General features: G+C 41.9%; 1 protein-coding gene across 6 annotated transcripts in view; it reads left to right on the top strand.

The window, feature by feature from the left end:
- Positions 1-15,946, top strand: part of Eml5 (EMAP like 5) — a 119,164-nt gene that overhangs the window by 91,370 nt on the left and 11,848 nt on the right. For all 6 annotated transcript variants that reach the window (XM_032908248.1, XM_032908250.1, XM_032908251.1 and 3 more), the window contains exons 30-34: positions 1,029-1,107; positions 2,461-2,590; positions 4,962-5,060; positions 9,043-9,063; positions 14,762-14,935. In XM_032908248.1, coding sequence (XP_032764139.1) covers positions 1,029-1,107; positions 2,461-2,590; positions 4,962-5,060; positions 9,043-9,063; positions 14,762-14,935 — 503 coding nt within the window. The remainder of the gene's footprint in view (positions 1-1,028; positions 1,108-2,460; positions 2,591-4,961; positions 5,061-9,042; positions 9,064-14,761; positions 14,936-15,946) is intronic.

Genomic DNA, 15,946 nt, shown 5'->3' with positions numbered 1-15,946 from the left:
TTTTAGCTTTACAGATATGTAATTTGACAGTAATTTTGTAATCTATATGGCTTTAATAAATTATTAAGTGTTGAACATTTTTATAAAATTAATGAGTATCATTTCTAATTTAGTTATAAATTGAAGAAGTTAATGCATGATGTAGATTCAGTGTTCAGATTGTAAAATATTCACATAACGGTTAAGATGGACTAGTAAATGGCTTTTTTAAAATGAAAGGTTTTGCTCCTCTCTCTCTCTCTCTCTCTCTCTCTCTCTCTCTCTCTCTCTCCTCCTTCTCTTATCCCACCCCCATCTCTGCCACCCCAATAAACTCATCCACTTCCTGAAGGCCTTCACAATTAAATAATTCAGAATGTGAATCTGTGCCCTGTTGGAGTAGGAACATTTTAGTAGAAGTCATTATGTAAGGAAAGGTGATAAATATTCCATAAACAGATTAGGGAAGAGGGCAATTTGGGGACAGTAGTTGTGGTAGTGACCTCTGATGGGGTGTTGTATGGTTCACATTGCTCTGTGACTGTAAAACCTCTTCCTGAATTCCTGAGCATCTGATGCTGATGCTGCAGTCACCGTGAGGAATTCAGGAAGTGGATGGGTAAAGGGCATGGAGGAGCATGGAGGTACACATATGTTACCAACAGTGTAGAAAGTGCACGAGAATGTTATCCAAATTCTCTGTCAGAATGTTTTCTATATCTGCTACGTAAGTCGTAAGGGATGTTTTAGACCAGTATTCAGGCTTTGACGATACTGTGCCCATCCAGAAATGTTTTGAGTATGTCAAACTAACATTCTGACATTTGCCTATTTTTATGTTATTTACATTATGAGACATGGACCAAAGATAGTAAAGTAAAAAATGAATAAAAATGTTTCTTTCTGCATCAGAAGTTACAAAGACAGAGAGAGAGCACAATCTAGTAGAATGAGAGTGAGCTCACTTTGGGGAGGGTGACATTTCTGGAGGGCAGGGTTGGGAGACCCAGTGTGATCTGCCTTTCTGCCTTCCCGCCCCTCTGTTCCAGGCCTCCAGTGAGTAGGGCCCCACCACAGCCCGAGAAACTTCAGTCAAACAATGTAGGCAAGAAGAAGAGACCCATAGAGGTAAGGGAACAAATTTCCCAATATTTCCACGCTTCCTTCTCTGAAACCAGGTATATTGAGTCGTCTTTGCTTGGTTGGTTGTAAAAGTTGGTTGCTTAATTCTTACTCAAGTTTAAAGTTTGGATTAATATCCTCTGCATCTCTTAATTTCAAATGAGTTTTTTATTCTTGCATAGATAATGACCTGGATTGATCTGTATCTTGAAGAATGTAAATGTATATGAATGGTGTATGGCCTAGGGAAGCCTAGGTTGTTTCTCCGTATCTCTTCGATCAACACACCTTTTCACAGGCATTTCATAATGCTGGCATCATCAGCAAACAAGCAAACATGTAGGTCCAGCATGAGAAAGGTATACATCTGTAAGAAGCAGGAACCATTGTAGCGCTCTCCCACCACTCAAAAGGCAAGGAGTACGATTGCTTCTAGCTCTAGGAGACTCTGTTGGGACTTAACCATTAGTTGTTAGAAACCACTGGGGTTTCTCCTGAGTCTCTAGTTCACACGTCACTTCTCTGACGTATGTAGACCAAGCACTTAGAGGGACGGTGAACACAAACTGCAGCATTCCTGTGGACATAAGAACTGTGTCAATGTTCAACACAGGAACTTAAATACTCCCCTGGAATGAGGGGACTGTGCGAGTCCCTTCTCCTTCCTATAAGTTTATATTAAAAGATCTGGAGTGTGGGTTTGTATTACTGAAGGCATTTTACATAAAAACATATGTCTAATGGCTGTCGCACCCACAAAGTCACTGCATAAGACTGGGCCCACCAACACTGCACCATGAATAGGGGTAGGTGCTCAGAAGCTCCCTCCCCTGAGCAGCTGTGTACAGTGTGTGTGTGTGTGTGTGTGTGTGTGTGTGTGTGTGTGTGTGTGTGTGTGTGTGTGTGTGTGTGTGTGTGTGTGTGAATGAAATCTTGTCCCTCAGGGGTGCAAGTCCTGGTACGTGTCCCTTTCTTGAGTAAGTAACCACCACCCATGCACAAGCAAACAGCAACAGGCAAAGACAGGGGGCACCAAAGGACAGGAGAGTAGGAGGGGCCTTTGGGGAAGCAGAGGTTCAGTGGGAGGAAGGGGAGTGAGAAGGAGGTGCGAGGGGGAGATAATCAAACTGTGCAGAGAATGCACACAGACACTCATGTATGTATGTGCGTATACATGCATATGCACATATACACACATGCATACATGAAATCATGAGTGGCTAAAGAAACATTTAAATGTTTAATTTTGGGTTAAACGTTTATAAAATACCTAAAGCACATTCTTCTTTGAGAGAAAATCCTCTCTGCATCACATTTAGGCTGAGGACGGACGTAATGTTCATTTTGACACTGTTACAGGACCTTGTGTTGGAGCTCGCTTTTGGCTATCGGGGCAGAGACTGCAGGAACAATGTGCACTACTTAAATGACGGTGATGATATAATTTATCACACCGCCTCTGTTGGAATTCTGCACAATGTTGCCACAGGTAGGTCATCCTAATTCTCTGCACACATACTCTTTTTAATATAGAACTTTTGATTTAGCAGCTTAAAATTATTTGTTAAACCTACAAATAGTATTTTTACTTAATTTAACTTTTGGGGTTTTTTGTTTTGTTTTGTTTTCAGAACAGAGTCTTATATAGCTCTAGAATTTTGGGGGTTTTTTTGAGGTAGGGTCTCAGTTTGTAGCTTTGGCTAGCCCAGGGCTTCCTGTTATACTTGGCTGGCCTATAACTAAACTCGCAGAGATCTGCCTTCCTCTGCTGGCAGTATACACCACAACACCTAGCTTCAAATACTGTTTTTAAAAGATGAAAGATTTGTATATTCTGAAGGGAAACCAGGATAACAAATACTATTTTAAATGTATAAGAGAAATCATCTAAAATAAAAAAATATTTCGTATTATAGTTGTTTCTGTTTTGAGATAACATTATATAGTCAAGATTAAAACTATCAGTGTAGCACAGGCTAACCTCAGTAGCCATTTTTCTGCCCAGCTTCCTGAGCCCTGTACCACTGTGCCCTGTAATATTTCAGTCTTAGGAGAGTATGATCCAGCAGAAGAATATTTCATAATGCCAAGTCTCCACAGGGCTCCAATAGGAGTGAAGGCTCCGGATAACTGCTGAGAGGGGCTTGTTAGATAATGTAGGCTGCGGTGGGGGTAAAGCAGGTGGTTTTCCCAAGGCTGTGGACAACTAAGAGCACTAAGGAGGCTGCTGCCCTGCGGCTGTACTGAGTACCCTGAGTATGATCTAAAAATGAGAGAAAATACTTGTTTATTTGATCTGTATGATAAAGAGCAGGCGAGGTTCTCATGGTATCATATGATGACTACCATGGTGAGCTCGAGTGGTAATTTTGCTTTATTATATGTAATTATAAACTTCATAAAGCCTACAGTTTGGAGTAACAACAGTTACAGTTACCCAGTTCCAACCCTTCTGCTTTCCCTCGGAGTGATATAGAGCAGATAGAGTGTGTGAATCACAATCCCTGTCCCTTGGTCAATGCTAATGGTAATATGGTCTCTGTGCTTTGGCTCCCTAAAGTAAAGTGTTCACCAGGGATGCAAATAAATCAGTAGCACCACCTCTTAATAGTGTGTGTTTTAAAAGTACTAAGAAAATCAATCCTCTCATTGAGATTTTCTTGTATCTGTTGGGAGAATGGGGCAAAAAAAAGTAGGACAAACTAAGAGGGGAACTTAAATGATCAAACACGTGACACTTGTGTTTATTCTAAGGTTTCTGATTGGTGATGACTTTGAGACGGAGGACATAGGAGAGGAGGCCCTACTTTGGTTTTGAGTGTTTCTCATCAGTTTGGGGACACATTGCAATGTTCAGAGTCCTAAGAGTCCCTGCTAGCTTGTATCCATCAGTTTAACCAGCAGCCCACAATTAGCTGTTTGTTCTTCTCACTGAGCCTTCAGCCCAGGAAAACACAAAACGTGTTCTAATTTGAGAAGATTATCTGCTTGATTTTATTTTGTTGGACACAGTCCCTATATTGTACAGTTTGGCCTGGCACTGTACAGCCCAGGTTCGCCTCAAACTCGTTTTCTCCTCCTATTGTCATCTCTGGAGATTCCTAGACTCACCTCAGACTCAAACCCAGAGATCCCCCTGCCTCTAGGGCTTGCAGGTGTGAGTAATTTACTTGTGGTAATGTAAGTGTTGAGGTTGGACCTGCGGCACACACGCCTCTCTTACCTGTGTGCAGCCTGCGGTCCTGACTTCTTTCCCCGGAGTCATTTACTTCCTGTCTGACTTGTTACCCTCTTCATGGGCTGCTGTAGAGCCTCGAAGGGTGTCCACCGCTGTCAGAACTGCCAGAGGGGCCATATCAGCTTTCTGATCAGAAACACTGCTTACAAGATAAATGTGAATACGAACATCACTGAGGTCAATAAGTGGAAAATTTACTTTTGTTTCCTCTGTAACCCTAATAGAGCTTTGTTTGTTTACAAAACCAGAAAGGGAGGATCACAGCAAGGATTCAAAGTCTTCCATGATTTTAGTACTTGCTTACCTTTGCGTCCATATTGCAGGCTTTCATGACCATCCACTTGACACACATGAAGCGCCTATGTGCAGTTAGGTACTCCCCAGCCTCTGTTTACCAGTCTCTGTGGCACATGGTGTCTTCAGCTTGTCCGGTTTATTCTTGTCAGCGTTCTGTCCCTTTAAGATTACTGACTCACTGTCATCCTTCTGATAGTAATCGCTTACGTGGTAACTGCTCAAAATACAATTTGAATGAACAAATGAATTAGTTTATTGTATTAAGTAAGTGAATGCGACCGTTGCATCTTGAGTCTTCACAGTTAATTCTCTTACTGTTTTGTAGGGACTCAGAGTTTTTATCAAGAGCATAATGATGATATTCTGTGCCTCACTGTAAACCAGCACCCCAAGTTTATCAACATAGTGGCAACTGGCCAAGTAGGTATGTTTCTATATTTCAAGAAGAAATAGTTTGAAACATTTATTTTGTGCTAATAATTTCATACCTCAGGGAAAAATAAGTGTATTAAATTGTGTATTGCTTGGAATACATGTGTGTGTACAGAACCTAGGCCGATTAACTTATGCTTGCTGCCAGGTAGCTCTCCATTCCTTAACTGTGGTTATCTGAGTTTGCTTAGACCATTCGAAACGAAGACTGTCATGTAATAGTATGTATGCCTTTAGCTTTATCCGGGATTTATGGTCAGCCAAATGGTTGCATTCAATAGTATATAAAACTCCAGAGCAAGGATAGAAAGGGAGCTAAGAAATTAACTAGACCAATGGGGACAGAGCCCTTTTTCAGCAAACGTTAGTCTGGGTGAGGGAGAATGCAGGTCTGGTTCACACTGCATTTTAAAGTGTTTGTTTGGCATTAGTATTGATCAGATTCACTAACGGTTTGAAATGTCCTGTGATTTATTTTTAACTTCTGTCAAAATCTTCAGTGCTTCTGACTCAGTGAGCAGGAGGGCAGGTATTTTAGATTGGCAGTCAGAGATTACCATGAAACTGCATTACAGATGTGGGCAGTCCAGTCTACTTGCAGTAAATATCACTGAAATACGGTGTTTGTTGGGTCTCAGCGAGTCATAGTTGCCACACACACTTGACTTGCTTTCCGGTGTCTTCATTTAAGTGTCCATATAAATACTGAGTTAGTCGGTCAGGGATTTCTTGTCTGGGCTGTCTGCTTCTATAGCTAGGCCACACAGAACCCTTTATTTGCCCTTCTGTAGAGTTTACTTTTAAAAAAAGATTAGTTTTCAAGTCAATCTACAAAGTGATAGATTTTGTTATGACACTGTCGTGTATATGTATCATTATACATTTTTCTTTATTGTTTGTGTGTGTGCGCGCGCGCGCGTGTGTGTGTGTGTGTGTGTCTGTGTTCATGAAGAGGCCAGCAGAGTGTTCTACTCTGTAATCCTTTGCGTCTACTTCTTTGAGAAACATCTCTCTCTGAACCTGGGATTTTGCATTCTTGTCTAGGCTGGAAGCCCCACAACCGTCCTATGTCCACCTCACCTAGAGCTGGGGCTGCAGACATGAGTGGGGCATGGATAGATCATGGGCCAAGCCTGATGGCTCACACTTGAGAGTTAGTGTAAGGAGCATTGAACCCCACAGCTGTATGCTAATTAAATACTTGAGTGCTTTTACTTAGAAAGCCTGCTTATAAAGGGCCCTTCACACAGGACGGAATGGGTGTCTTTGAGATCTCTAGCTCATCGGCCCTTGTCCTTGACCACACAGACAATCTAATCACTCATTGCCCTGACTTTACCTTCCATCTTTGGAGACAGTTGTTTTCTCAGTGACTTCTCCTAGTTTTTCTTTTTTTTCGGAGCTGGGGATCGAACCCAGGACCTTGCGCATGCTAGGCAAGTGCTCTACCACTGAGCTAAGTCCCCAACCCCCTCACAGTTTTTCTTTAAGAAGGATCATTTTCTCTATCTCCCAGCTGTACTCTGTAGGAGTGGGATGTGATGGAGCAATGAAAATGCTTTCCAGTGGAAGCCTTCTCTGTGCTGGACTATGTCTCGGGTCTTGGAAATCCCAGAATTCTCCATAAAATGGTTCTGAACTTACCTTTGGGCTTGCCTGCCTGCGCCTCTTCTCAGAGTATGTCCGTCTGGGTGCACATTGTACACTCAGTATGCACACTCATAAAGGAGGACCAGGAAGTAGTCAGCTTTCACTGGGGGAAGGGGGATGGGATTCAGGGATTCCATGCTGAGGTACTTGTCTTAGCCAGTTTTGGCTACTAGAACAAGTACCTGAAGAAGGTGCCTTGAAAGAAACAAGTAACACAGTCTCACTGTTTTGGAAATTGGAAGCTAAAGCTAAAGGCGTCTGCATGATTGGAGTGTGGTGAAGGCCCTCTCCCTGGGTTACACATGTTGTTATATCCATATTGTCTTTCTGCTTTTTCTCTTCACTCTTCTTATCTGAACTTCATTATGAGGGCCCACCTTCATGACCTAATCATTCCCGCACGTCCCACCGCCTAACACTGTAGTTGAGATTAGATGACGTCATAGGAGCTTTCGAGGAGCACAGACATTCATCCCAGAGCAGCTGCGCATGAGTGCTTCCGCTGAGGAGAAGCTATGCTATATGGCCCCAAAGTCCAGTGAGTTCCAAATTTCTACCAGTCCTTCCATGTACAGACAACACAACCCCTCCAAAAAAAACAAACTGGGGGTCTGGGGCATGGTTTAGCAGATACTTGCTGCATACTGATAAAAACTTGAGCTCAATTCTGAAAATCATGTTTTTAAAAAAAGTCACACATGGTGGGCATACACTTGTAATCAAGGCACAGGGAATGCAGGCCGGTGGGTCCTTGGAATTTACTGGCCATCTAGCCTAGTCTACTAGTCAAGCTCCAGGCCATTAGGAGCCCTTTTCTTTAAAAAGAAAAAAGAGGAAGAAGAAAAGAAAAAGAAAAAAGTGATTGGTGTCTAAAAAGGAGAGATACTGACTGGAGGTTAACCTCTGACCTCCACATGTGTCCCTGCACACATATATACACTTAAACACACGTGGGTGCATGTGCACACACAGGCTTTGAAAGGCTATAACATAGTTAATTGATAATTGCATCTTTAATGGTGACTACTCGTTCAGGCTGTAATGCTGCAGCTTTTACCTGTAACCCATTCCCTTATCCCAGGACAGACACCCCCATTCTATCAACCTTTCTTCATGGGACACACGGTCAGATCTTTTCACCAGTTGGTGATTATTAGAGTATGTTCAGAGCTAAAAATGGCAGTCAAATACTTTCCTCAGATTCCTGATAAATATACCTGTATGCTATGCTATCAGTTTATCCTTGAAATCACTGTTTCACATTGGTGAGTGTGAGCTTGGTTGACGTAGAAAACCCTCACATCTCTTCAGCTTACAACATTCCCTACTCTTCTTGCTACCCACTGTCATTCCTTTAAGCTTTACTCATAGGCATTTCCACTGTAAATATGAACATACACTTATACATTTTTCTTTTTTGAATATTATTTCTACAAGTCTTTACCAGGGGGAGTCATAAGCAACATTTGTCCCTCCTCTTAAGGTCCCAAACACAAACCAAGGTACCATTTCACCAAGGTTCACTCTGAGGGACTATTCTTGGGATTACTTACAAAGTGTGGGCCAGGGGTTTCCTACAGGCCCTTTGGGGGCCACACCTCGCAGTCTATCTGTCAGGGATAATGGTGTTTGCATAGCTGCATAGATCGGACCTCATCCCCTAGACTTCCTCAGCCTAAATCCTGTAGCCCCTCCACAAGGCCATGTGCTCTTAGGGCCTAGTTGCAGAGTGGGTGGTGTAGTGGCTGGATCCTCGGGTCAGGTCTCATGGCCGTCCCCACCATACCATGAGGGATGCAGACAGTCACCATGCCCAGCTGTGGTGCTGTCTTGCAAGTGGGCACAGCTGAACCCCCCAATATGGCACTTGTTTGCCTCCGAAGGTAGGATAGTGAAGTGCAGCAGTTAGAGAATGTCTTTGGTTACAATGAAGAAGCCCTCTGTCTTCCTGGGTTATTTAATAACCCTTCCTGCCTTGTTCCTCAGGCCCACTTCTTTCCTACAGGCATAGATGGGTCAAACTTCCCAGCACACTTAGCAATGGATGTTAAAATTATTATGATTCATTATATCAATTAATTACATATGGCTCATTGTATACACCCAAAGAAAGGATGAAAAGTCATTCGTAAAATATTAATATATATGTAGATAATGGAAGAGAGTGCCTTCTTTCAGTCCACTTGGCTCTATGTAATAGCCTAATTTTGTATAAGATACTTTATTATTTACATAATGTAAAAATTATGATTGTGTTTTATAAACTTACTGCTATTATCCTTGTCATTATAGATAACCTTTTTTTTACTTATTCGTCATTATAGGTGATTCTGCAGACATGTCAGGTAAGGAAAACCGAATACTTTCTGGTTTAGTTATACACTGGTACGTGCAGATATCATTTCTCCCCTAGAGCCTAAGCAAGCATCTTACTGCACCACACGCAGCTTACAGAATATGAATAACAAACATCATCACTTTTAATCTGCAGTAATAACAGCATTGTTTACAGTGGTGTAGGGACTGGGAAAATAGCTGAGTCAGTAAAGTGCCTGCCTCACAAAGTGAGTCCCGAGTTCAAGATCCCATGGGAAAATACCAGGCCTGTGAGCACACACTTATTTCCCAGCAGCAGGAAGAACCCTGGGTTTGCTCATCAGACAGCAAAACCTAATGGGCAAGCTCCAGCCTCAAAAATAAGGTGGCTTAGTACCTGCAGCAGAGTGAGGCCAGGTGGCCCTCTAACCTCCACACACAACTGCACATGCGTATGCCTGAGTGTGAGTACACAACCCCCCCCACAAACACACACACACACACACACACTCATACTCATAGGTGTTTTGACCTCTCAAGTGTGCCTGCAGCTATGCTGAAGATTTTTCAAAAATATATGTGGTCATCACACAAATTGTTCATATCATATAGCTAATACAAAATTTATTAATTTATAAGCTATTTCTGCTGTTGAACATATTAGAGCAACAAAACATATAAATGTTTAAAAGTAATTTTTAAAGCCAATTTGACCATGGCTTCATAAACTTAAGAGAGCAATTAAATTAATAATGTATACCTATTTTTATATGTCCAACGTGTTATATACTGTAATATCTAGGCTTTTCAACTGTATTTTCATTTTTGTAATACATTAAGTATTATCAGCTTAGTAAGAAAATGTTCCCCAGAGATTTCTGTGTTCTTCATTAGAGAGCAGTATGATTCTGGGCTTTGCCTAGTCCACTCGTAATCTATTCAGCACAGCAAGGTAGGACTTGCTTGCTTGTCTACTTAACAGTAGGAATTAGCTGTCTGACACCCTGGGGCAAATCTAGCCTGGCACTTGTTTGTGTGAAGCACTTTGCTCAGCTCCTGAGCTGAAGATAGTTGTTTTGTTTTCTTTCTTTTTCTTATTGAAGCCAATTCAGAGTTGAGAAAAAAATCAGAAAACTCATGATAACAAGAATCATATGGAATTCGGATTTCTTTACCCACACACAGCTATGCTCTGCGTGTCATCTACAGTAGCACTGGTAATAACTCAGCACAGTGGGGGTAGTTACGTTCATACCTATCTGAGACTAGATCGGACAGTTCCGCACTGTGCACAAGTATATAGTTCCACAATGGCGACTTCACAGTTATAAGCAAGGGCTACATAGAAGCTTGTGGTATAGCATTTTATAGAAGTAATTTTATGAGAGTTCTGCCCCACTCTAGCTCCCAAATAAAAGACACAGAAACATGGTATTTTTATTAACAGCCTTAGGCCCAGCCATCGGCCCAGTGTTACTTGCCCACTGACTCTTGCTTTGTTTGCTCTGCTCCATGTGTGTCCTCAGGGTGGTTTTCTCTTGGCCACAGAGCTCATGGTCCATCCTCATGGACCTTCCTGCCTCCTGACGACCCTCTCCTTCCCCTGTCTTCTTACTTCTCGTGTGGTCCCTACCTGAGACCTCCTATGTATCTCAAGTCACACCTTCCTCTCTCCTGCCCAGTCACAGGCTCTGGCCTTTTCTTATCCAATCAGAGGTTAGCAGGGAGCATTCTTTGCAGCACTTGGTCAATACAGTGCCCATGTGCAGACTGCAACCTGGTCTTGGGGCACAGAACTCCGTGTCTGAGTACACAGTGCAGGAGTCCAGCCCAACAGCATTTACTGTGTCACGATGGTCAGTCTGCTCACTTGTTGCTGTTGCTTTGGACACTGTAGATCCACTTTTAAGAAAAAATCAAAATGGGTTGATGATCTCGCTGTGAGACCTGAAACTTGTTAGAGGGTGCTAGAGAGGAGGCTCGAAGGCTAAGAGTACTCACTGTTCTGTAAAGAACCTGAGTTCAGTTCCCATCATCTGGATCAGGCAACTTACATTTGCCTGTAACTCACTGGAGAACCTAACACCTCTACCCTCCAGACACACACACTTGTGTGCTCACATGTACATACACACGCACATGTGTGTGCACACATGCACATACACACACACACGCACACGTTTTGTAATTCAGTTGAAAATGACTTGCTATCTGAATTTTAGACAAATGGAACTCTTTTATTTGTAGTATATTTACTAATTTATTGAAAATTCATTGTCTATCCCATTGTATTTTGGCAAATAGTATGTGGTTATCCCAGAGGTACCCTTTGTAAAGGTTTAATATTTGCCATTTTCAGAAAACTATACCATCGTAATAGCAGTTACTGTATTTATACTTTTAATTCAAGCTATCTTATATTCCTTATCAATTTGAAGTGTGACTTCTCTTTTTTAAACTTTAAACATTATATTTATCTGTTTGTTTGTTTGGATGTGTTCTTGTGTCCTGGCGTGCATGCGGAGGTCAGAGGACACTGAGCTGGGCTCAGTGCTCCCTTTCTGTCTACGATGGCTCTGTGCTGTGGCAGGCACGTTTTCCTGCTCAGCCATCTTGCAGGCTTGCTCACTGCCTTGTGCTTTGACTTTAATGATTGAGGGATTCAATTCAATGCTCAAATAATCGATAAATTTTCCCTCGCTTCCCCCTTTTAAGACAAGAGCTGATATATCCCAGGCTTGCCTTAATTTCCATATTTATATGAGGAAGACTTTGGATTTCTCATTCTCGAGTCCACACCTCTGAGTCCTCCAAAGGTAGAAGTATGCTAGCACCTGGTTTATGTCATCCCGTGGGTCAGAGTCTATGCTGTATGCATACTAAGCAAGCATTCTGCCAACAGACAAATATTCCAGTCCCCAGAGTTCTCACATCTAAGTAATTCATCTTATTAATTGTAAAGCTTTTATATTTCCATGTTTTACAGTTGGATAAACCAAACAAAAGCTGCACATCTCTTATTTTAACTGCTTTATTTGAAGGGTTCTTAGATTGGTGTAAAATGTCCAAATTTATCAGAATTTATTTTTTAAAGACCAGAATTTCCTCCTGTATAAAATAATTCCAGGAAGCTTATCTTCTTAAATGCTTTTCAATCTTCACAGTTTTTAATTTGAGCAAAGGACTTTTTAGTATGTTGACTGTTCATAAGAGTGCTTATATTCTGTTTTCTGCCTGTGCCTAGAGCTGACCTAGTCTCACAGCTCTCTGTACCCAAATCCCGTGGGGGAGAGAAAGCTGGACTCTCAAAAGTGCAGAGAACTTTTCAAAAAAGCCTGAGAACTCAGGGGAGACCATCATTTCTGCTCACATTCCTGGCCCGAGAGGAACCTGCCTAGAGCCCTCTGGACACAGGAACCTAGGAGCAGTCAGAGGCAGGAACCTTCTGGTCTCTTCCTGGGCCCAGAGCTGAAAGCCAGTCACAGGAGTGATGACACACTTGAGAGCAGAAATAAGACCAACTCTTCTGCTCTGAGCGACACTCCTGGAGCCCTCAGGACACACAAACCCAGGAGCAGTCTGGCACAGGACCTTTCTGGTTTCTGCCTGCACCCAGAGCTCACCCAGTCCCACAACGCTCAGTACCCAGATCCTGCTGGGAGAAAGCCAGTCTCCAGGAGTGCTGACACACAGGCTTATAGGAGGGTCAAGCCACTGTCAGAGATAGCAAGACCAGCCAACGCCAGAGATAACCAGATGGCGAGAGGCAAATGCAGGAATCTAAGCAACAGAAACCAAGACTACTTGACATGATCAGAGCCCAGTTCTCCTACCAAAGCAAATACTAGATATCCCAACACACCAGAAAAGCAAGATTTGGATTTAAAAATCACATCTCATGATGATGATAGAGGACTCTAAGAAGGACATAAATAACTCCCTTAAATACAGGAAAACACGGACAAACAAGCAGAAGATCTTAAAGAGGAAACACAAAAATCCCTTAAAGATTTACAGGAAAACACAACCAAACAGGTGAAGGAATTGAACAAAACTACCTAGGATTTAAAAATGGAAATAGCAAAAAAAAAAAAAGGAAAAAGAAACAATAAAGAAATTGTTGCAAAGGGAGACAACCCTGGAGATAGAAAACCCAGGGAAGAGATCAGGAGTCATAGATGCAAGCATCACCAACAGAATACAAGAGACAGAAGAGAGAATCTCAGGGGCAGAAGATACCATAGAAAACATTGACACAACCATCAAAGATAATGTTAAATGCAAAAAGCTCCTAACCCAAAAATCCAGGAAATCCAGGACACAATGACAAGATCAAACCTAAGGATAATAGGTATAGAAGAGAGCAGAGACTCCCAACTTAAAGGGTCAGTGAATATCTTCAACAAAATTATAGAAGAAAACTTCCCTAACCTAAAGAAAGAAATGCCCATAAACATACAAGAAACCTACAGAACTCCAAATAGATTGGACCAGAAAATAAATTCTTCCTGTCACATAATAGTCAAAACACCAAATGCACTAAACAAAGACTATTAAAAGCAGTAAGGGAAAAAGGTTAAGTAACTTATAAAGGCAGACCTATCAGAATCACACCAGACTTCTCACCAGAGACTCTGAAAGCCAGAAGATCCTGGAGAGAGGTCAAACAGACCCTAAGAGAACACAAATGCCAGCCCAGGTTACTGTATCCAGCAAAACTTTGAACATAGATGGAGAAACCAAGATATTTCATGACAAAACCAAATTTACACAATATCTTTCTATAAATCCAGCGCTACAGAGGATAATAGATGGAAAACTCCAACATAAGGAGGGAAGCTACACTCTAGAAAAAGCAAGAAAGTAATCTTGCAACAAACGTAAAAGAAGAGAGACACACAAACATAATTCCACCTCTAACAACAAAAACAACAGGAAACAACAATCACTGTTCCCTAATATTTCTTAACATCAGTGGATCATTTCCCCAGTAAAAAGACATAGACTAACAGACTGGGTACATAAAGTGGACCCAGCATCTAGTTGCATACAGGAAACACACCTCAGGGACATGAAACTCTTGGCACATTGCCCAGGAGGGACAGGAAGGGCACAGAGGACCTTAGCGTAGCAGATGAGGCACACCGCTTTCCAAGTCTCAGTGTAATCCATCCAGCGGTATGGTGCCTTTAAAGTCCTTATTTTTAAGTGTGTGCAGCCTTTTCCCAGATTCCCATAATACATGGTTAAATTTCTTATGGACATGATGTGTTCATCTGGTGCTTTCCGGGGATATCAGTGTCCTTTACCTGTATGTATCATAACATATGCACTGTGTTAAATGCGTGTAGTTTCAATAAAACCTCTGTGAAGATTGGGAAAAAAAAACTTAATTTTCACTCCAGAGCCTTGTGTGTGCTAAGCCTGCGGTCTCTCTATACTTAGATGCACAAGTTGCTTTGACAAGCTCTGTAATATTGCCTGTTTTTTTCTCTAAGTGCTCTTTTCTTAAGAGTGCCATTTATAATGTATCCTGAAGGATTCTGTATTTTTCCCTTTCCTTTTCTTTTTGTTTCCCTTTTTAAAATTTAGCTTCAGTTTTGAGCTATTGTAAACTACATCCCTTTATGTACATGGTTATCTCCATGTTTCTGAGGTGGGCATATGCTGGAGTCAGAAGTGGAGACATGGAGATGGTTGTAACTCTTGGATTTTGTCTTTGTGCAGCTACAGCCCCATCTGTCCACATCTGGGATGCAGTGAACAAGCAGACGTTGTCTATACTAAGATGCTCCCATTCAAAGGGCGTGTGTTCTGTCAGCTTCAGTGCCACTGGGAAGCTGCTGCTGTCTGTAGGGCTGGACCCAGAGCACACTGTCACCATTTGGAGATGGCAGGAAGGTAGGATGCCTTTCATCTATGTAATTCAAAACAACAAGAGCAAACCACAAGAATATTAGGCAATATGAAAGCTGTTTTAGCATTTGTCTTAAGTTGGTGATTGAAACCATTTTTTGTTATAGTTCTATAAAACACATAGCACATAGGTGGTAGCACTGTATTGTCACCTTTAAAAAGCCCTGTAGCCATAAACTCAGTAAAACCCAGTTAGTATTTAAAATTACTTGCTATGATTTCCCTTTGGTAAGAAACTATGTGCTTTTGCTAATGATTGGTTTAGTTCTGAGGTACTTTAATAAAAAATGAAATTTTCGAGGCATAGAGGTACTTGCCTGTAATCCCAGCACTCAGGGGATAAGGCAAGAGGATTGCCATGAATTTGAAGCCAGCCTGAGCTACATATCAAATTGAAGGCAAACCTAAAGTATATAAATGGAACCCTGTCTTTAAAAATGTAGGGGCTGGAGAGATGGCTCAGCGGTTAAGAGCATGGACCACTCTTCCAGAGGCCCTGCAACCACATGGTGACTCACAACCATCTGTAATGGGATCTGATGCTCTCTTCTGGTGTGTCTGAAGACAGCTACAGTTTACTCACATAAAAATGTATTAATATCCAACCCAGAGCCTGGCACATGGTACATCTGCCACTGAACTACATCCCTTAACCAAGATACACACGCACACATGCGCACATATATATACCCATGAACATATAAAATACATATACACATATACAGACACACTTGTACATATATACATAATCACACACACCCTACATATATACACAGCACATACTGCACAGATGACCTGCCTCCAAACCACATCCCTTACCTGTGAAAACACACACACACACACACACACACACACACACACACACACACACACACACACACACACACACACACACACACACACACACACACACACACACACACACACACACACACACACACACACACAGGACAAATACTACACAGGTGGATCTGCCACTCAACTACAGCCCTTAAA

Source organism: Rattus rattus, chromosome 7 (assembly GCF_011064425.1).
Source record: "Rattus rattus isolate New Zealand chromosome 7, Rrattus_CSIRO_v1, whole genome shotgun sequence".
NCBI classification, from domain to species: Eukaryota; Metazoa; Chordata; class Mammalia; order Rodentia; family Muridae; genus Rattus; species Rattus rattus.
The sequence above is the reverse complement of the archived record's forward strand: the minus strand, read 5'-3'. Positions and strand labels throughout refer to the sequence as shown.